Consider the following 21,063-nt stretch of genomic DNA (forward strand, 5'->3'; position numbering starts at 1 on the left):
GAAAAAAGATTAGATATACTGTATACTGGTAATACAGAAGGCTTTGTAGAAAATAATTATCATCATATGCTCAGCCAGTGATAAATAAAAACAATCAGGTCAGTTTAAGGCAGTTTTACAGCAGGAGTCTCTAATCCAAAGGCATTACCGGCTACACTAGTTTTACTCTCTTTTGTTTTCAGTCGACAGCTACTGATCCACAGATCCACGAGCTATGTTAAAGCTAATCAGAGTGATGAGATAAGGTCTGTTCAGGCCTGCGAAGTCTGCTTTATATCCTACAGGTCATCTCCTCTCTTAGGTCTAGGAGCTAATAGCACTTGTGCAGAGATGCTAGAAAAATAAATTAACAGTCTAACGTTTTTTTTTTTAAAAGAGCTTTGAAGATCATTTTAAGTGATGTTGGGGTGGGCGTGGGTGTGGGTTACAGGCCAGGAGGAGTCAAACACACACACACACCCAGAGGTTGCTGAAGTGTCCTCGAGCAAGGCACTGAAACCTTGCAAGCTGCGTGTGAGTGGATATGTGAGAGCATGCTTGGCTCTCTGTTTACCACAGAAAATGTGAATTATTTGACGATAATTTTTACTCGAAAAGACACAAATAAGCAAATTTTTCACGTGTCTTTGAGGAAGATTGGACTTCGGTGTGGTTTTGTCCTTTGGAGATCTGTAGCTACAGTGAAACAGAATTACTCCCAGAGTTACAACTTCTCACAAACCTCTTTACATCTGTTACTCAGTTTAAGGAAGTGTGCTTTAGGGTACAGATGTTTTTTATTTTTCAGTGGAACTCTGAAATCCTAAAAACAAAAAGAAACACGCGGGTGGACTCTGATTCCCGGTGTGTGCCAGTCCACAGTTCGGGATCAGCAGGCGGGGCGGAGCGGCATCTGCAGCAGGATCACCTGCCGGTTCTCGGACGGGTGGCATTTGTTGATGTGCCTCGTGAGTCCCGGTGAGCTGTAGAAGACTGCTGGGCAGTATTTGCACGAGTACACCTGTGAGGAATGCAGCAGGCGGATGTGCCGCTCCTGGCTGCCTCTGCTGGTGAAGTTCTCCCCACACACGGGGCACAGGTGGCAGCAGGAGGCGCTCAGGTTGAGCGGCGCCGCGCTCTGCTCGCAACCCGCCGCGTCCTCCTCCTCCGCCGCTTTTGGGGACCCGTGCTGCGACGCCAGGTGTTTCCGCAGGTAGGCTTGGCGCTTAAACCTCTTCCCGCAATGACTGCAGTCGTACAGTCCGTCCTCTGAACCGGACTCGGACGGCTCGGGGCTGGGTGTGTCCCTGTCACTAGAATCCTTTGCTTCATCCGAGGCCGTCTTCGACGCGGACACCTTGTCGCTCGGCGTATTTTGCGGCTTCGGTTTGTGCCAGCGCCGATGGGAGGCGAGGTTGGCCGGGCAGCTGAACACCTTGTCACACTCGGGACACCGATACTCAACCCGGACTATCCTGGAGCATTTGTGCTGCGCCAAAGCGAACGGGTCTGCGTACGCCTCCCGGCATAGCTGGCACACAAACTCCCCCAGCGGGACGTGGTCTCCTCCGGCCGGTGGCGCTCGGGGAGGTTTCTGGTCCACCGGCGCCTCTTTAATCTTCAGCCCGAGAACCGGAGACGTAGTGACATCATCCTCAAAGTGCAGTTTGCGGATGGCTTTGGTTTTCTTGGACGGCGGCTTGCCTTTGCGCTCGGCGTCGTTGGCGCAGCGCTTGGAGCCGCCGGTTGCAGCGGCGGGGAGCGTCCCGGCGGATGACGAGCTGCTCTCGGGGCGGCTGCTGTTGCTGGAGCCGATCTTCAGGTCCACCGGGGCGAAGAGGTGATCCAGGGCGGTGATGGCTGCCGGTGTGGGAAAAGACTCCGCGGAAACCGGCGAGCCGAGGCTGAAGCGGGCCTCGGAGTAGGAGCGGTCGTGCTCGTGGCTGACGGGGCGGGTGGGGCTGTACAGAGACTGATACACCGCCTCCGGGTTCCCGAACTGCACGGGCTTAGCATCCGGCTCCGGAGCCGTAGCCGCCGCCCCGCAGGTGGGCGTAGGCGTCCGCGCGCGCACCGGGATGGAGACAAGATGCGCTGAAGAGGAGGAGGAGGGCGGCAGCAGCGGCGGAGCATCAGCCGCCGTTTGGTCCGTTTCTTCGTCCTCGGAGCGGACCCGGTAGGACACCGGGTTGGTTTTCTTGTTCCTTTTTACCAGGAATCCTCTGGGCATGTTTGCGGGGAGCTGAAGGCACTTTGGACGCTGCGGGAAGAAGAAAACCACTTTCAGCCGCTCGCGCACAAAATCAAACCATCTGATTCGTCTTTTTTCTCTCTGTTTGTTTGTTTCCTCCTGCTATTGATCCCGTGTTCTCCTCTCGAGGTCCTTTCACCACAACATAGCTGCACTCTTTTTAAGGCGACATGATGACATTGTTCCCGTCCCCCCCTCGTTGCCTCATCCCCGACCAATCAGAAGGAGCCGAGGTCCCCTGTGGATTTGGGGAGTGGGTGTGGGAGGATGGAGAGGCTGATGGAAGCTAGGAGGAGGAGGGCGGATTTGCAGATTGCAAAGCAGATGTACCTGAGGGTTTTATTGTATTTCCCCCCACCACACACACACACACACACACACACACACACACACACACACACACACACACACACACACACACACACACACACACACTCTCCCTCCTCCTCGACCCGGGCACACGCCAGGAGTCTCCTGCTTTTACGGTCTGATGAGTTTGCATAGAAATCTACACGTGCCTCGGCTTTATGTGTCTCTTTCTGGGGGTGGTGGGGTCTCTGGTTTGGCTACAAAGGGGGCATATCCGTCCACATAACAGCCCAAAATAACAATACAGAAAAATGGAAGGTAGAAGAAGAAACTTCAAAGGGCTAAAATGCGCATAATAGGGAAATAAAGTACAAATGCTCAACATCATTTTAAGCAAATGTCAGTGAAAGCAGCTCCAGACTTTAACTGCTTCCATTCAAAACCTTCAGAATGTTTAAGACACTCAAAGACTTCCGGGGAAACAAACTTCCCCGAGATCAGATCTGCAGTCCGGCTTTTACGCACACGAAAGCCAGCTGAAATTCGACCTCAGCGGACAAATAACTAAACATCCACAATAATAGGGACAGATTTGAAACCACCGTGGCCCTGCAGCATGTGCGCTGGCGTGACAGTTAACTCCGGACATATGAATCCGTCATTTTACGCATACATAATTAATGGCGAGCGGAGGGTGTCCTGCTTTGCATCACAATGGTCGCGCTTGTGCAAGCTGTAGACCCGTCCTGATTGAAAAGGAAATTGCACAGTTGAAAAAAATGGAAGATGAAGAAGAAGTGGGGGTCTACCCCACCCCCGGCACACAAAAAGCAATCTGGACCCTAGATACTGTCGGCGCGTGCTGCGCGTAATCAGCGCGCTTTTTCTGTCTCCAAATGGGGCAAAGCGAGATTATCTGGCCGTTAAACCACATCAAACCCCGCAGGTCCAGTCTGACCCGGTCAGTCGGATGTGAGTCTGTCCTGCACTGTGAGGGATGATGCTCCCATCATCCCTTGTCTGTCGGTGCAGGGCTCGAGGACACGTTTGACAGGTGCAAGATTCTGGCGTAAAATGAAGACATGAGAGAGATGTCCGGAAAGTTTTTTCACTAACCCATTTCAAATTTTGACTGTTGGCGTGTCCAAACTGAGAGCATTCAATAAACACGCGGACACGGGTCGTTTCTTGTGTTCTGGTCTTTTTTATGAAAAAAATCTACATCTTATCCGTCAGTCTGTCTCTTACGAATATTTAAACCCACATTTTCCTAAAACAACATTCAAAATAACCGGTTTCAATGTGTGTCCCTTTAAAATCCACGTGTTTCGAGAACTTTCTTTAATCAGTTGTTATCGTTTTTAATTTTTAAATGTTCCTCGGGTAGAAGCAGGCACATGCCTCCAAATGTTTAAAAAAAAAAAAACAACAACTAGATTTTCTGATAAAAAAAAAAAGCTCACATCTTTTAAAAGTGAGATTTTTTATCCAGTGGGAGCTGTGTTTAAAAAAAATTATAGTTAAACTTTATTTATAGGTTATTTCACCCATAATGCTCATTTCATGATAACAGGGAGTGCAGGTGGATAATGGTTTAGCAGTAACAGGTCAGCGCACAAAATGAACTAACATCTATACAAACACTGCAAAACTCTCATTGAGCGCCGTGTACAGTGTGTGCTTATTACCACGGACAGCGCATTGTGATATCCACGCAGTGAAGCTGACACTTAAAGTCACTCAGCGTTTCATGTCCTACAATCTGACTTCATATTTCCACACAAGCAGCGTGCTGTTTTCTCAGCTTGCGGGTTCAGGCATATGTTCTCTGTGTGCGTTAGTGAGTGTGTGTGTGTTGGAGTGTGTGTGCGTGTGTTACTTTCCCGACAGGCTTCAGCTCAGCCTCATTAGCATACAGCTGTAGAGTGACGCCCTCCTCATTTCCCCTCCTCCTCCTTCCAAAAAGCCAAACATCCACTTTCATGTGCAGCATCTATAGGGCCCTGTGATTGGTCACACTCCTGCAGAGTCACACTTACAGTTGGCACATTGTATAGAAGAAAAAACAAAACAAAACAGGAATGTAAAAGTATGCCAGACTCTCGTTCTCATCTGGTGTAAAACACTGCTCACACTCTGATTAATGAGAGATCTTAAGGATTAAAAAGGAAATTATCAGATGTCCACACAAGAAAAATGAATGCAAGCATTAATTTAATGGTAATAGCATTAAAAGTTAGCCAGAACTCTTACACAAAGAAAGTTTTACTGGATTAGACCACTCTCTCTCTCTATCTCTGAAAACAATTAAAATAACATTTATTTGATGGAAAATTTTTGGATTATATTGATTAATTGAAGCAATCTAAGAAAACACATATTTTTTAACCATTTGATGGAAAACAAATCAGTAGTGTTAATCAGTGTTTTGGTGTGAGTAATCCAGTTTGGAGACGCTGACTGTCTGTTTGCTTTCTCTGAACATAACAGGACTAAAAAATGTCATGTGACTCCTGACTGTGTTTTTGTGCTGAGCTGCTGATTTTAAAATTTTCTCCAGGACTCTAAAGATCTGATATAATAATATATTTACACATAGCAGACACAGTGTCTCCACAGCGTTCCTGAGCCAGCTCAAATGATTGGAGGTATCCAGTGACACATACACAATATAAACCAGTTACCACACCTCAAACAGAGTCTGATTTGTTTTAGTATTTTAACAGGCGTGAGGTCAGAGCTGGCCCGGGCAGGCGAACATGGGCAGCAGGTTTCGGTTGTAACTCAGATACTTCACAGCACTGCTCCTCAGAGCCGCTCGACTGTCCTCGTCTTTCAATTGGTCCGGAGGGCAGAGGTCCTGCAGAGACACACAGGTGGAGAGTAAAATCTCAGCACTGCACTGAGAGAGCTTCTTTTTTTCCACAGACCAGCAGGTTCTGATCGGTGCCCGACTCCAAGTGTGCCGGAGAACTCTAAGCTCGCGCTGAAGGTGTGATCGCTGTGGAGAACTGATGTGAGGAGACATGTAACTGACTCCATCCAACTGAGTACTTAATGCTTCATTCACTAAATTTTATTTCTACAGCACATTTAAAATCAAAGTATTTTACACTAAAATAAAATAAACAGGTTCCTAAAAAAGACACTACAATCTGTCTGAGGACATCTGGGATGTCTTTCCGGGGTTTCAGTGTAACAACAGCAAAGGCACAAGCTCGCTCTGACTGCTGGATGATCAGGAGTGACTGAAGAGCAGATCTTAATGATTTTATTCAGACAAAAGAAAGAAAGACTCACCCGAGCTCTGACCAAAACACTGGATGAACGTCTCAATAGAGAAAACATCCCTGATGTTACCACACAGAACTTTAAGAAGTTTAAAACACGCTTCAGTCTGGAAATTTGCAGGAAAACATGAACGACTGTTTCACATGGACAGCAATAACAATCTGATTTCAGCCGGCAGGGCAGCAGGACGTGGAAGTTCCTGCCTCAGTCTCAAAATTCCTCACCTTCACAAAGGCCACGTGCAAAGATTTAACCGTGCATCGTAACCAATACAGTTTAACTCAGAGGGGCATAAGTGTGATGTAGGAGATGAGAAGTGGAGCACCAACCTTGAGTTTGAGGGTCTGCTGAAGCTCCTGCTCTAAATCGGAGAATCTGTCGTGGAAAACGGCCAAACAGCTGCTCTGTGTGAAGAAACTGGAGAGAAAACCTTTACATCAGTGCTTCGGTTCAGTACCAACAACCAGAGGTTTTAAGGGAAAAGGGTGCACCTGAGTTATAACATTGACAATAACAACTGTTTCAAATCTAGATTATGTCAGAAGCTTAAATCAGAATCTGATTCCTTTGCCCTGCATCTACATAATGTAGAGGTTAATTTCCACCACTGGAAACTTTCTTTGTGTGAACCGACTGTTTACATAAAAGCTCAGTGAAGCTTTGAAATAAAAACACACACACGCACACTTCCAGAAGCTTCCCTAAGTGTGTCGGCTGAATAAGCCTCAGCCGCCACACGGTCAATCAATTATCTTAACGGCTCCTGATGCTCCGTCAGCCTCCACAATGACTTTACGAGTCAGCTGACTGAGCAGCGTGATGGGGAATCGGCCTCTGTGGTTGCGAGGCTCCAGCTTTGTCTCGTCCTGGACCGACCACAAAGACAGATTGGGGAGCTGCATAAACAGATTAGGAGGTGGTGGTGGTGGGGGGACAATAGCCCTCCATGTCTGGGGGTCATTTGTGTTGAAACCTCAGAAGCAGGTCACCCACTGCTTGACAAATACCTACTCACTGGATAGTCATGCCAACAAACACACATACACACAAAGTGAGAGGACAAAGGCAGCGGAGGCCCGAATCTTCCTCGTGTGTTGAAGTGATCGGTCAGCGGTTACATGACGTCAAAGCGGCTTGTTTCTGTGCAGAACTCAGTTATGAAAACATCTGTTTTTACACAGCTGCCCACCTGCCGTCTGCCTCGTCTCAGTGCCAAAAATCACACATCAAAAAGTGAAAAACAGCAGCGTGAGTTCTTCTGCAGTCACTTACATGCATACCTGAAATTATACTCCTGCAGAGGGCTGGACAAAATAACAGAAATGCTGTATAAAAAACACAATAACCATGTAGGAAACACCAATCTGCCGAAGCTGCTTTATTATTCTCTCGACAACATACTGAAACCAGACATCGGGCTCTTCACCAAACTGCTCATTTCTGCCAGTCTAATCAGAGCGTGGGATGTTTTGCCGTTTATTCGCCTGCTGCTGCATCAATCCAGACAAAGACTCGAGCAAAAACATTGGACAAAAGATCGGATTTTTATTTTTGTCCTTGTGAGGATTTGTTTTTACAGTGCGAGTAACTGATTATGCTCCCTCGAATATGTTTGGGCACTATACTTAAAAAGTATAAGCATGAGAGTTAAAGAACAACCGTGGTTTGCTAAAAGACATCGGCAGCAGAATGTAAATGACCTTCGAGGATAGTGGTGTTTGTTTGGAGGAGGAAATATTTCTTCTTCACTTAAAGATAACAACAAATACTCGAAGAGCTCTCGCTTTTGGTTTGACCTCCACCTGCTGTCATGTAGATAATCCCAGCAGCCTTGCTGTGACCACAGTATTACTAAAGCTGCAAAAAGAACTTCAAACTAACAAAGTTTCATGTGTAAGCAGGAAAAGAAATGAAGTTTTGAAAGGTTAAACAGGCTTCAAACCTGAGGGCTGAAAATGAAAATACAGAAAACTGCAGTTCCTCTAATGACCACCAGAGGCTGGCTCCAAACACGAGTCAGTCTAGGTTTCCGGTAGAAATTATATGCGTTTACTGCCTGATGTAAAACACCTCTGGTGTTGGTTCTGTTGGGGCCTTTTTAGCCATTTTAATAGAATCTTAAAATGACATAATATGACTTTCTGTATTGCCAGACCACCCAGGGAGGTTGTGATTTAGTTTTGGAAAATCTGGCATTTTATTTGTATGTTACTTTGCAGTAACCAGCAGGTGTGTGTGTGTGTGTGTGTGTGTGTGTGTGTGTGTGTGTGTGTGTGTGTGTGTGTGTGTGTGTGTGTGTGTGTGTATACATAAAGTGTAGATTTTTGGGGGAGGTGCACAAATCCTGGTGAAAAATGATTTGGGGGTTTGTTTTTATATAAATTCAATTAAAACTGACCTGCTATGTTTTTACTTATTCAATATATATTTCATGCTAGCGTGTATACAAATAATATGGGCAGATGTTCAGTAAAACAGTATTTGTCAGTGTTTGTCCCACCTGTACAGATCAGGGATCAGGCCTTGCTGGTAGCAGCTCAGCAGCTGGCCCAGCAGCTGCTGATGTTTCATGTAGAGACTCAGGTAATTGGAGACGGGGAGAGGCTTCAGGGACAAGCAGGTGAGCGTCTCCACAAGCTCATAGCAGTCAAGATGCAAGCAGAAGTAGTTGCCTCTCTCCGGCTGTCCCGTCACAATCGCTTTGTCCTGTAACTTTGGATGGAGGAACACGAGCACTGATCTCTGGTTCCAAGTTATAATGCAAATCTTCAAAAGCAAATCAAAATACTTGAATAGTCAATTAAAAATAATATCAACTAAAAACACTAGAAGCTGATTAATAATCTGAAAAACAAAAGTCGATTAACAGCCACATTAATTTTTAACCAATAAAAAAAGAAAAAACTGTGTTGTATTCAATACCACAATTCAATTCAATTTTATTTATATAGCGCCAAATTACAAAAATAGTCGCCCCATGGTGCTTTGTATTGGATGATAAAGACTACAATAATCCAGAGAAACCCCCAACAATCAGATGACTCCCTATGAGAAAGTACTTGGCGACACTGGGAAGGAAAAACTCCCATTTAACAGGAAGAAACCTGTTGCTTTCTTGTTTCATTTTGCTTTTCGGTTTTAAGTTGAAATAACTTCAGAACATGTTGTGTTAATCAGGAATTAAATTTCTTAATAAATATAATCATTCCCAGGTTACATGTTTGACATGAAACACCCAGAGATTGAACTCCTGGGCAGTGAGCGCTTACCTGTTTAACTTTAGGGCCTGTCAGGTCTGTTGGAGATGGTTTGGTCACATGCAGGTAGTGATATCCTCCAGGAAGCTTACCACCTGAGGAGAGAGCAAAACACATGACACACGTTAAGATATGTCCAGATATTTATTTATTACCCTGTTATTCCATGAGTATTACCAAGCTGTAATAACAGTATAAAGTACTCACAATACCTCAGCTTTACCTCAGAGAACTTCTGATGCACATTTTATAATACGAGCATTTAATCAGAAAATTGTTTGCAGGATAAATATTATTTATATTCTAACAAACCAACACTTAGAAAACACTGCAGTGAAAAGCCTGTGGTCTTATCAGCGGGAGATATCCCAGTAAGATTAGCTTCAGTGCTGAAAAATTCTGTGGCTTCGAAAATTGGACAGCAGCAAAAACATCATAACAGGCATTTCACTGTTAGCATCCACCCACTGAGGAAAACACAACTGAGACAATGAACTCAGATAACAGCCGCTGATATGGCGTCTGTGCTCTCCCTGAACGCTGAGATCCCTTTGAAAAGTTCACGTGTGTTTCATCTCTCTGAGGAGGGCGAAGCAGAGAGGCTGTCGTGTTTATGTAACCTGCCGAGTGGCCTTGGTCACTCGGTGAATGCGCTGCGGCACAATGCGGCATTGTTACGCCAGCTATAATTCGAGTGTCCGCCACAATAACATCGGCGCTGGGTGGGTGGGTGAAAGATTGGAAAATGTTTCACAAACACATAATGAAAAACATTCTGGCGGTACGAATTCTCTCAGATAAAAGCAGGCGACAACAGGCGTGGACAGGAGGAAGGACAGCGAGGAGAACGTCGAGCTGAAGCGACAAACCCTGAAAGTATATGCAAAGCTGAGATCTGCCCATGAATGTGAAGGAATTTTAAGATGGGTCAGCTCTTCTGGGCCCACTGAGAAACCAGTTCAGTTGTAGTTTCCCAAGAAGATTCATTTCCATAATAAATAAACAGGGTCAGACCGGCAGAGCTGGCTCCTGTTGGGAACCAATAAACGAAACCACAAAAGTGAGAATTTTAACGTCACATCGTCAAGGGACGTGTTACCGATGAAAGTCTTTGAAAAGTGTACTGTAGAAGTAGATATCATATCTATAGCTATATATCCAGGTTATATACTATATATATAATATATCATATTATATTATCTTTATATATCTATTATATATATAATAAAATATCTATATTATATATATATTATATTATATATATATATATATATATATATATATATATATAATATATAGATAGATAGATAGATAGATAGATAGATAGATATATATATGACTCCCTTGGGCTTCCATCCTCCACTGTGTGGAAGGTCCCTGATCAGAAGTCCACCAAAAATATGAGTTACTGGCTGTAGCTCAGGCAGGTAGAGCAGGTCAGCTACTGATCGGAAGGTTGGTGGCTCGATTCCTGGCTTCTCACTAGTCTACATGCCAAATATCCTTGGCCAAGATAATAAACTTTGGAGGGGGCAGGGATAGCTCAGTATGTGGAGTGATCGGAAGATCGGGGGTTCGAATCCACAGAACGGTTACCCTGAGGTACCCCTGAGCAAGGTACCGTCCCTAGACACCGATCCCCGGTGCGCCTGCTTATTGGCTCCACACTGCTTCACTGGGTGATTGGGTCAAATTCAGAGAGAGTAATTTTGCCACGGGGGTCAAAAAAGTATACATTATTATTATTACTGCAGATGGAAATAAATCTTTTGCTGTTGTTAACTCTTCTCAATTCAAGACTAATTTGACCCATTCTGATTATTTTCAGCCCCATATTTTTACTTTTACTCACCTTTGCATGTTTCATGGCTGAAAATAATCCTCCAAAATTATTCTGCCTTTAAGGCAATTCCCTTAACCCTCTCAGGCTCAAATTAAGTTTTTGTTGCTAATGCACAAAAGAATACCTGCAGTGGTACTTCTGAGTAAAAAAACTCATAAAATATGTATGTGGGGTAATCAGGTTGTTAGCTTTTAACTGTTGCAAATCTGCAAAGCCTGCCTTGAGAGGGTTAAGCTAAAGCTAAAGCTACTGCTTTCTGAAATTATCCATCAATCAAAACTAAACCTTGGTTCTAATCAGACCTTGAATCTTGGCCTGCTTGTACAGCAGTACCAGACGATCTGTTTCAGGTGGAGGCGCCTCAGCAGGCTCCACGGTTGGATCAAACAGGGGCAGCATCATGGCTGCCAGGTCCTGGCCCACTTCCTTGGAGTTAAAGTTGGCATGTGTCCACTCATCTATGTAGTAACGGCGGGAGAATTTGGTGAGAGGCCCGGCAGCCCAAATGGACGAATTGGTGGTTCTGAAGCTGGAGTTTATGACAAGCCTGCCATCAAATACCAGGAAGGACTTGTTGAAGCTGTTGAAGGCGTCGTAGTCGACTCCTTTATTGGAGAGGTTGATGAACACCTGAAAGGACAAAAAGAGCCATCGAGTCTCGAGGTGGAATCTTTATTGGATTCACACTTTACACGATCCAACATCTACCTGATGTTTTTACCTTTCTTCTTTTATGTATATATATCTGATAAATATGAGCTACAGACAGGGAACAAACTGGGGGCAAGTCTTTGTAAGAACAGAGGAGTCGACCCCTGCTGGCCACTACAAAGAATGCAGGTTAAAAGCCACAGCTTCACTTTGAAGCACACCCATTTTTTAACATATTCAGTCTGTGCTTGAAATTAAACTTCCCAAATTAAGATGATAAATATAAGATGGCTCTCGAGTGGTGAGGCTTTCAGGAAACTAAATACTGACACAGAAGATTATTCATCCTGAAGTCCACAAGCTGCCTGAGTGATGAAGCTGCGATTACAAACCCACGATAAAACAAACTCATAATATGTTCTTTGAAAAAACAAAACTCTGGAGGTGGAATAAAATTGTCATTTATTAAACTTATAGGTACTTTGGGGTTTTGCATTCATTGTTTTCCTAAATACTTGTGTGTCTGTCTTCCACAGCATGTGAAATACACACAGACTAATGACAACAGGACCTTGCACACAGCAGAATTTTAACAAGAAAATTCAACACAAACCCAGAAGCAGAATCATCTTCTTTCTGAGACAATGGAAGTCATGGAAATGGGAAACACACCAACATCATTTTGTGCTTGACAAACACAGTTTGTTTCCAGGAGGGAAATTAACATCCAACCAAGAGCCACAATCTGGAGAATTCAGCCGCTCAAGCTTTTCCAGCTCTACCAGGCACCTTGGCCAGTAACCCACCATTGTTTGGATATCATTTCTTTTTGTAAGAATTAATAACCCGTCTGGATGAGCACTGAAAGCATCCGGTGGATTTTGAAAGCATCAGAAATTCTGACTTACTCCACACTGCAGATGGAGAGGCTCTGCATCAGTGGTAAACGATGCCGATGTGAGCGGGTCGGGTTGTTTGCCATTGTTAAACTGGGCCAGCACACAGTTACGGTGGATCTGGACCATGGCGTTCTCCATGGCCATCGCCACAGCTTTTTCTACAGATGAGTCCAAGAAGCTGGAGACGCCTGGCAAAGGAGGCAAGAGGACAAGATGGATACGAGATCCATGAATGCCGAGGCTCAGCAGAGTCTCTACGGTGGTGTAGATGTCGATGTTGTTTCCGTAGACGATGGCGTTATCTGAGAAGACGCAAAGAAGGAAAGGTTTCATAGTGAGAGTTCACTCACAAACTCCTATGTCAGATTTGGCAGAAAAGAGAATTCCTCTTAAACCTCACATAAACATTCATTGTTTATGTGAGGTGGTTAATGGTTAAAGTTACTGGTTAAAGTTACTAAGCTGCATGATACACCTCCATAAATATGAGTACTTGGCCGTTTTCCTACGTGAACTTTGGACGGCTTCAGGACAGTCAGGTCGGGATGTTTTTTATCACATGTAGCACACAGGAGGAAATAACCAACTTCACAAATACTCACATGATGCAGTAAAAGCACCAAAATATTGGTCAGTATTTTTATCGAAAACTGTGTGAGTCAACCCAAAGTGCAAAAAGGACCAACAGAGAAGGCAGTGCAAATGACTGCAAGAGAAACACAAAACATGATGATGACCAAATCATGAAAATCACATAAAAGAGAAATATAATGAACTGATAATATAAAAATAACAAAATAAACAAACACAGAATTAGAGAAAAATGAAAGAATAAAACAAAAATCATTGTTGAAATGTTGACAGTGGACTTGGGCATGAAGTGGACTTCACTTAGACGGCAAAAACAATAACAATAACAGAAGAAGCCCGATCAACTTCTATTTCTATGCAAGAGGTTGGACTTGGAGGGAGAATATGATGTTAACATATTGTGGAGCAGATCTACGGCAGGCTTTAAAAACAAACAGGGATAAACAACTGAGAGGTTATAAAAATATGGAAAACTTTTTCTATGTCCTTAAACTGTCTCAGCGATGGTTTAAACGATAAAAAGCTGCTCTTCACGACATGACAGACCTCACTGTTAAAAGGCAAGAAACTATCCATAAAACACACACTAGCTGCTGTATTCACACTCAGCAAAACGTTACCTACAAAGTTTTATATTACTGCAACATTTATTGAGAGCTTATAGTGGAGCACAGTTGTTACCTTCCACTCTGAAATCGGTGAAAAATCAGCCGCTGTCCCTTCATTAATGAGAGACATGAAACGTGATGCATGAGAGGACTCAGATCCAAACAAAAAACTGCAGTAACAGCTTTCTGAAAACAAAAAATGAATTTACATGCATTTTTCTCCATTTAGGAGCTCTTGTATGTTTTTCTGATTATGAGCACAACAGATGTTATTGTCCAAAGATACAATACAAATAATCTCTCTTTTTCAAACCAATGTTTTCCAGTCTACAGACAATAGCTCAGTCTGCTCAGGTTTTACAAACGGCCTTGGGAACGAAGGGAAAAGCTACACATTGTTCTACAAGAGGCCCTCGGCTTGCTGAACTCTGAACCACAGATACACAAGGACAAATGAGAGCATCTGAATGAGTTTTCCTTGTACTTCAGCTCCTCGTGCTTTGCTGTTTGTAATGGACAGCACCTCGACCGCAGGACCTTCATTCCAAAGGTCCGACAGACAAAGAGAGCACAAACTGAAATTTTATATGTGCGTGAATTCATGGCAACTCACGTAAACAGAGTATTCCTAGTTATACTAAAACTAAGCTAACAGTGAAAAATCCTTTAATTAAAATAACAATACAATTGTTTTGAAAAGAGAGAACATGTGCTTACAAAAGATTTTTTTGGGGGGGCATTTATATGATTATCTTTAATTTGCAAATATGTTTTTGCAAATGTAACAAATAAATAACAGATCAAAACAACTGCCTGCTGTCCAGTGAGCCTGTGACTGTGTGGATGGACTCAAACTAAGCTAAGACCTCTCAGAGAGTGGACCTGACCAGTGAATTATGTGATATGGAAATACAACCTTAGAAGGCATCGAGTTAACCGATGCCTTCCAAATCATGTTCAGTTGAATACTCTTACAGTTTTTGTTCCTGTTTCATGCAGGTCACCGGTGAAAATATAATTTAATTACAGAGGTTAAAATTTTTTTAAAAAGGGAGCAAAAGTAACAAGTAACAGCCCTGATGTGTGAAAAAAGGCTGGAAATACAAAAAACCTGAACTACAGCAAAAGCACTTTGATCAATAAATATTGCTCATAATCTTGACTTACATCTTGATAAAATCAGATTTTATTACAGAAGCGTGATGTTTTGCGTTCAGCTCTGGCTTTACCAGCCTATTGCTGAAAAATCAAAGCTTATCAGCAGGTTATGGTAAATAAAAAACACAATGTTAATTAACATTTACATGATCTGTGTGACTTGTCAGTTTTGTTGATGGTTTCAGTGAACGGTGGAATGATGCGTCAGTATGAATTATGGGATGTTATTATCTCCTTTCCTGTCATGAAAGATGGTTCAGCTGCAGGAGGTAATAAAGGAAGCACAGAAGCACCTTTCCTTAGTAATAACAGAATTCAAACAGCTCTTATTGTGGCTGCCACACCTCTGGGTCACTTCACTCAGTCAGGAACCTTCCAAAGGCTATTCAACTGCACCTGGACTGTGAAGAAAAACAGCTAATGCTACTGTGTGTTATCTGAGGTAGCTTTTTTTCCCCATCATCTCTCTCTGTTATTAAACCAAAGTAAGGTCACATTGACCCAGCGGTCTTAGCTAATTATAGGCCAGTCTACTCTTGAAAGAGTAGTTGTAAAGCTCTACCTGAAACCTGACTGAAACTCTTTAAATAAGCCATTCCTCTGCAGAAGATCAGAGCTCATCACAGTACAGAAACAGCTTTAGTCAACGTTACAATCTTCTTATGGCCTCTGACAGTGGACTCATATCTTTGCTTGTCCTGCTAGACCTTCGCAGCGTTCGATACTATTGACCATAATATCCTATTAGAACGATTATAGCATGCTGTAGGTATTACAGGTATTGCACTGCAGTGGTTTGTATATCTATCTTATTGATCCCAATTTGTTCATGTAAATGGAGAGTCCTCTTCACACACTAAGATTAATTATGGAGTTCCACAGGGTTCAGTGCTAGGACCAGTTCTGTTGACATTATACATGCTTCCCTTAGGCAATATCATCAGAAGACATAGCATACATTTTCACTGCTATGCAGATGACACCCAACTTTATCTATACATCAGACCTTCCCAAAGTGTGGGGCCTGCCCCCTACGGGGGGGGGGGGGGGGCAGAGCCATTGGAGGGGGGGCGCGGTATGAAAAGGATGGTATGGTGGTATGGTGTCACCTGCGCAAGTGCAGAGGTAGGTCTCCCCTGCATCGGGAGCACGCGCTGGGCTCTCCAAATCACGGACAAATAGTATCCCACATTCTTGATTTTTAGTTCGCAAACACTTCTTGTAATGACTAACTACTCCTGACATTTTGGAGATGTTAGCTCTTTATACAGTGAAGTTACAGTGGGATACAAATAATATCAGGCTGATCCTGCCACGATTTGTTCCCTCGGTTCAAATCACGGACAAACAGCATCCAACAGTTGTTTATGTTTTTAAACCCATTTTGCACAGAGAGGCATTTTTTGAAAAATGTATTGATAGCAATGTTGAATATTATTACACAGGAAAAAAACAACTACACGTAAAATAATTACACCGTGACGCCTCTGCCTTTCTAAATGGAGAGACAGTAACTGCGTGTGTTAAGTGTGTAAAACCTGCAGATAGTCAGATTAACAGTATTGTGTCTCTATCTGCCATTCTGCAATTCATCTCATGTAAACAATAACGTGGCGCACAGCGTGACGTGAAAAAAGGCACATACCTTTAACATTGCGTGACGAACTCTGTATTCCTCATCCACACGTAAACACAAAAAATCTCCGTTTTCGGTGATTCGAAACGCCGTTTACGTGTGGACGAAACAGCTGCGTTTTCAAAAATACCAGTGCAGGTGTGGACGTAGCGTAAAAGAGTTAGTAGTTTATTTTATTACACCTGTAATTTAGGGGGGGGGGGGCATTTTTCTTGTAAAACAAAGGGGGTCTAGCAAAAAAAGTTTTGGAACCACTGCTATACATTTTCTGATTTTAAATTCAGATAAAACTGAGGTTATTGTACTTGGCCCTATAAAATCTTAGTGTCTTACCAGACACTTAATCTAGATGGCATTACCTTGGCCTCCAGTAACACTGTGAGGAATCTTGGTGTCATTTTGACCAGGATATGTCCTTCAATGCACATATTAAACACATATGTAGGACTGCTTTCTTCCATTTGTATAATATCTCTAAAATTAGAAATAGCCTGTCTCAGAGTCACGCTGAAAGACTAGTTCATACATTAATTACTTCTAGCTCGGACTACTGTAATTCATTATTATCAGGATGTCCTAAAAACTCCCTGAAAAGCCTTCAGTTAATCAAAAATGCTGCAGCAAGAGTACTGACAGGGACTAGAATACACTTCAACTGTGAGAGACAGAATGTGAAAAAAAAATCCATGAATTCACATGGTAGGATTTGTAAAGAATTTATTCGTAAAAAATCAACTGTGGGAGCAATCATCAGAAAATGGAAGACATACAAGACCACTGATAATCTCACTCGATCTGGGGCTCCACGCAAGATCTCATCCCGTGGGGTCAAAATGATCATGAGAACAGTGAGCAAAGATCCCAGACGGGGGGACCTGGTGAATGACCTGCAGAGAGCTGGGACCAAAGTAACAAAGGTCACCATCAGTAACACACTACAACGGCAGGGAATCAAATCCCGCAGTGCCAGACGTGTACCGCTGCTGAAGCCAGTGCATGTCCAGGCCCGTCTGAAGTTTGCCAGAGAGCACATGGATGATACAGCAGAGGATTGGGAGAATGTCATGTGGTCAGATGAAACCAAAGTAGAACTTTTTGGTATAAACTCAACTCGTCGTGTTTGGAGGAAGAAGAATACTGAGTTGCATCCCAAGAACACCATACCTACTGTGAAGCATGGGGGTGGAAACATCATGCTATGGGGCTGTTTTTCTGCCAAGGGGACAGGACGACTGATCCGTGTTAAGGACAGAATGAATGGGGCCATGTATCGTGAGATTTTGAGCCAAAACCTCCTTCCATCAGTGAGAACTTTGAAGATGAAATGAGGCTGGGTCTTCCAACATGACAATGATCCAAAACACACCGCCCGGGCAACAAAGGAGTGGCTCCGTAAGAAGCATTTGAAAGTCCTGGAGTGGCCTAGCCAGTCTCCAGACCTCAACCCCATAGAAAATCTGTGGCGGGAGTTGAAAGTCCGTGTTGCTCGGCGACAGCCCCAAAACATCACTGCTCTCGAGAAGATCTGCATGGAGGAATGGGCCAAAATACCAGCTACTGTGTGTGCAAACCTGGTAAAGACCTATAGTAAACGTTTGAGCTCTGTTATTGCCAACAAAGGTTATGTTACAAAGTATTGAGTTGTATTTTTGTTATTGACCAAATACTTATTTTCCACCCTGATTTACGAATAAATTCTTTACAAATCCTACCATGTGGATTCATGGATTTTTTTTTCACATTCTGTCTCTCACAGTTGAAGTGTACCTCTGGTGCAAATTACTGACCTCTGTCATCATTTTAGGTGGGGGAACTTGCACAATCGGTGGCTGACTACATACTTTTTTGCCCCACTGTATTTCTCTTCTCTATATTGGTTTCTCTTCATTGGCTTCCTGTTAAATAAAGAATCAGATTGCTGGGGTTATCTTTGTATTACTGTTGAATCTTTATCTAACAATATAAAGTGCCTCAAGGTGACTGTTTTTGTGATTATATTTATATATTTATATATATTCATATTATTATATTGCAATATAATTAAAACTGAATTGAAGTTGCTACATTTAATCTGCTTTTAGTATAATCTGAGGCAAGTTCAGAAATGCTTTTCTTGTCTAGTTTTATCAGCACAGGAGGAGTTGAAGGCTTTCACGGGCTGCTGTTCATGGCCTCTGTCCATGGTACTGAATGAGAGCTGCGGTAAGATGAGTTAGAGTTATATAAGCCATGATCACATGCTGCAAATATCATTGCTATTGACGGTAAAGAGCTTACACAAACACAGTAGTTTGTTTTGGAAAACTACCACATACTCTGACCATCTCACACAAATACACAAACAAAATGCAGCTAGGAGTGGTTGGGAGTGTTTTATCAGCTGAGCTCCTTTGGTTGCTATGATACACGATATCCACAAAAGTAAAGTGTTGCATGAACTCCACTCCACCTGACTGCTGCTTAACTGTTACACCCACAGGGAAACAAAATGCCACTTTAATCATGATCTTCCGTATAATTACTCTGGTAGTTTGGGGATTTAATTTTGCTACAGGCAGTACTAACATCTCCTCCATTGTTGCTTAGCAGTCAATGGCTGGACAGTATAGTTTTTGTCTTGCCCCTCCTAAACTGTGATTGGACAGCTGGGTTTTCCCAGAAGGTCAAAAATTTTCAACTCTCGGTGACCATAAACATTTAAAAAAATTAAAACTTTCCCTGCTTCTGAGAAAAAACCAAAACAACACAAAACACACTGTAAACAGACCCTCATTCCTAAAACATCGATTAGTATGCACAAAAAATAGATCCCGTTAAATGCAGTCTTTCCTTCTCATTGGATGTGTTTTTCCTAATTTTGTGAACACACTAATACGTTCAGTTAGCATGTCAGCTTTAGGATTTCTGTCATTGCACATGTTCATATGGCTTCATGAATTCATAAATATCACCATATGTTGTTTTGTTACTTGGAAACAGAGGAAACATTATATTTAATAGCTTACAGCTGCACATGCTCATTTCGTAAATATTAATTGTCATGTCCATGCAGGACACATTAGTTATATAAACAACTGTCCCTGCTGACATCTTTGTGAAGTGCTAATAATCTCTGCGTTGGTGGAAATGAACCGAGCATGTTATATTAAAAATGATACTTGCATGAACATTGCTGGAGCAGGGTAATAAAATGTTTAAAGATCAACTGTAATGTTTTTGTTTTTTCTATTTTTGTTGGATTTGTGGCAAATCAGAGAAACTTCCCTACACTCGAAGGCTGAGATTTACATACACTCTTTGTTTTCCTTCTGTTGTTATTATTAAAATATGGAAATAAACATGGTATCTGCAAAGGTCTGTCTCTGCAATTTGCATGTATTAATGGTTTTCCTTTATGACTGGAATCAGCTAATTAGTATGTATAAAAGCCTCACTCTAGATCACTGCACAATTCCTTCAGAGAGCAGATTAATTTTGCTTAATGACACTGTGCATTTTCCCTGCTCTGAAAAGCCCGGCTCTCAGAAAGTGATATGATAATGGAAAATGGATGGAAGAGGCCGACCTGATTCACGGAGATGAAAGATTTCTCTGCAGCTAATTAGCTGCTAATTATACCGGGGCACTTCAGCAGCGACTGGCTGAGTAATGACATACTACTACAGATTAATTTTAGGTGTTCTCTCTCTCTCTCTCTCTGTGTGTGTGTGTGTGTGTGTGTGTGTGTGTGTGTGTGTGTGTGTGTGTGTGTGTGTGTGTGTGTGTGTGTGTAGGCGAGGCTTTCCATTTACCCTCCAGCTCCAAAAAGTTGGCACAGAGCCAGCGGCGAGCAGCCATGCAGTCGTGGAGGTCGTTGAGGGTGAAGAGGTTGGAGGGCACGGGCCCAGTGTATCTGCTGTGAGTGGAGTGCAGCTGGCTGTTTGTGACAGGCTGGCTCACATCTACACCAGTGGGACACGGTACCTACACACACACACACACACACACACACAAAACAAATTAAATTCATTTCTTTAACTTCTTACATTTCAGTCATGCAATAGCAAACAGTTAAAAGGAGACATCATGAAAGGAATGCTGTGCGTCACCATTATGTACAAAGTGTCCTTCAGCATGGACAACAATCATATAACAAGACAGTGTGACAGACCTGCTGTCGTGGTCCGAGGGTGTGGGGATGTTCGTGAGCTTTGGTTCTTTTATATTTATTGATTTGGATCACTGTTTTGATTTTATTCTCATGCTGACAATGTTTTTTATTTTTTGTGAGCTTCAAATGAAATTATTGAGTTCTGGTCCCTGTTTTTCATTCCATTATTGTATTAATCTCCCCAGTCTGTTCTCTCCCCTCTCTCATGTATGTGCCTTCTCGGTTAAACTTTCCCTGTTTATTCTGTCTTTTGTATGTTTCCTGTTTTACTTTGACAGTTGGCTTTTTCTTGTGTGTTGTCTATGATTTTAATTCCTGTCTTTTTCCTGCCCATTTCTTAGCCTCAGGTCAGAAACAAACATTTTGTTGTTATTTCACCTGTCTAAGTGCTGCAGCTGTGTCCTCTGTGTCAGTTTTAAAGAGCTATAAATAGCTTTTTT

The 21,063-nt window shown here is 42.8% G+C and overlaps 2 protein-coding genes across 3 annotated transcripts in view; both read right to left on the bottom strand.

Annotated features, from left to right (window-relative positions):
* Positions 1 to 371: 371 nt before the first annotated feature.
* insm1a (insulinoma-associated 1a) lies at positions 372 to 2,609 on the bottom strand. The gene has a single exon (XM_040017732.1). It carries the CDS (start codon positions 2,207 to 2,209, stop codon positions 869 to 871), a length of 1,341 nt encoding a protein of 446 aa, XP_039873666.1. The 5' UTR covers positions 2,210 to 2,609; the 3' UTR covers positions 372 to 868.
* A 1,680-nt stretch (positions 2,610 to 4,289) lies between these two features.
* cfap61 (cilia and flagella associated protein 61) overlaps positions 4,290 to 21,063 on the bottom strand; it is a 51,083-nt gene continuing 34,309 nt past the window's right edge. For both annotated transcript variants that reach the window (XM_040017730.1, XM_040017729.1), the window contains exons 18-24: positions 20,265 to 20,436; positions 12,490 to 12,782; positions 11,233 to 11,560; positions 9,100 to 9,182; positions 8,331 to 8,542; positions 6,160 to 6,247; positions 4,290 to 5,399 (exon numbers count right to left, since the gene is read on the bottom strand). In XM_040017730.1, the coding sequence (XP_039873664.1) occupies positions 5,274 to 5,399; positions 6,160 to 6,247; positions 8,331 to 8,542; positions 9,100 to 9,182; positions 11,233 to 11,560; positions 12,490 to 12,782; positions 20,265 to 20,436 (1,302 nt within the window). In that variant the 3' untranslated portion in view covers positions 4,290 to 5,273. The remainder of the gene's footprint in view (positions 5,400 to 6,159; positions 6,248 to 8,330; positions 8,543 to 9,099; positions 9,183 to 11,232; positions 11,561 to 12,489; positions 12,783 to 20,264; positions 20,437 to 21,063) is intronic.

This window comes from Simochromis diagramma, unplaced genomic scaffold (assembly GCF_900408965.1).
Source record: "Simochromis diagramma unplaced genomic scaffold, fSimDia1.1 OVJJ01000802.1, whole genome shotgun sequence".
In the NCBI taxonomy this organism is placed as follows: domain Eukaryota; kingdom Metazoa; phylum Chordata; class Actinopteri; order Cichliformes; family Cichlidae; genus Simochromis; species Simochromis diagramma.

Coding starts and splice junctions, on each gene's coding strand:
- insm1a (XM_040017732.1), bottom strand. CDS start 2,209: ATGCCCAGAGGATTCCTGGTAAAAAGGAACAAGAAAACCAACCCGGTG.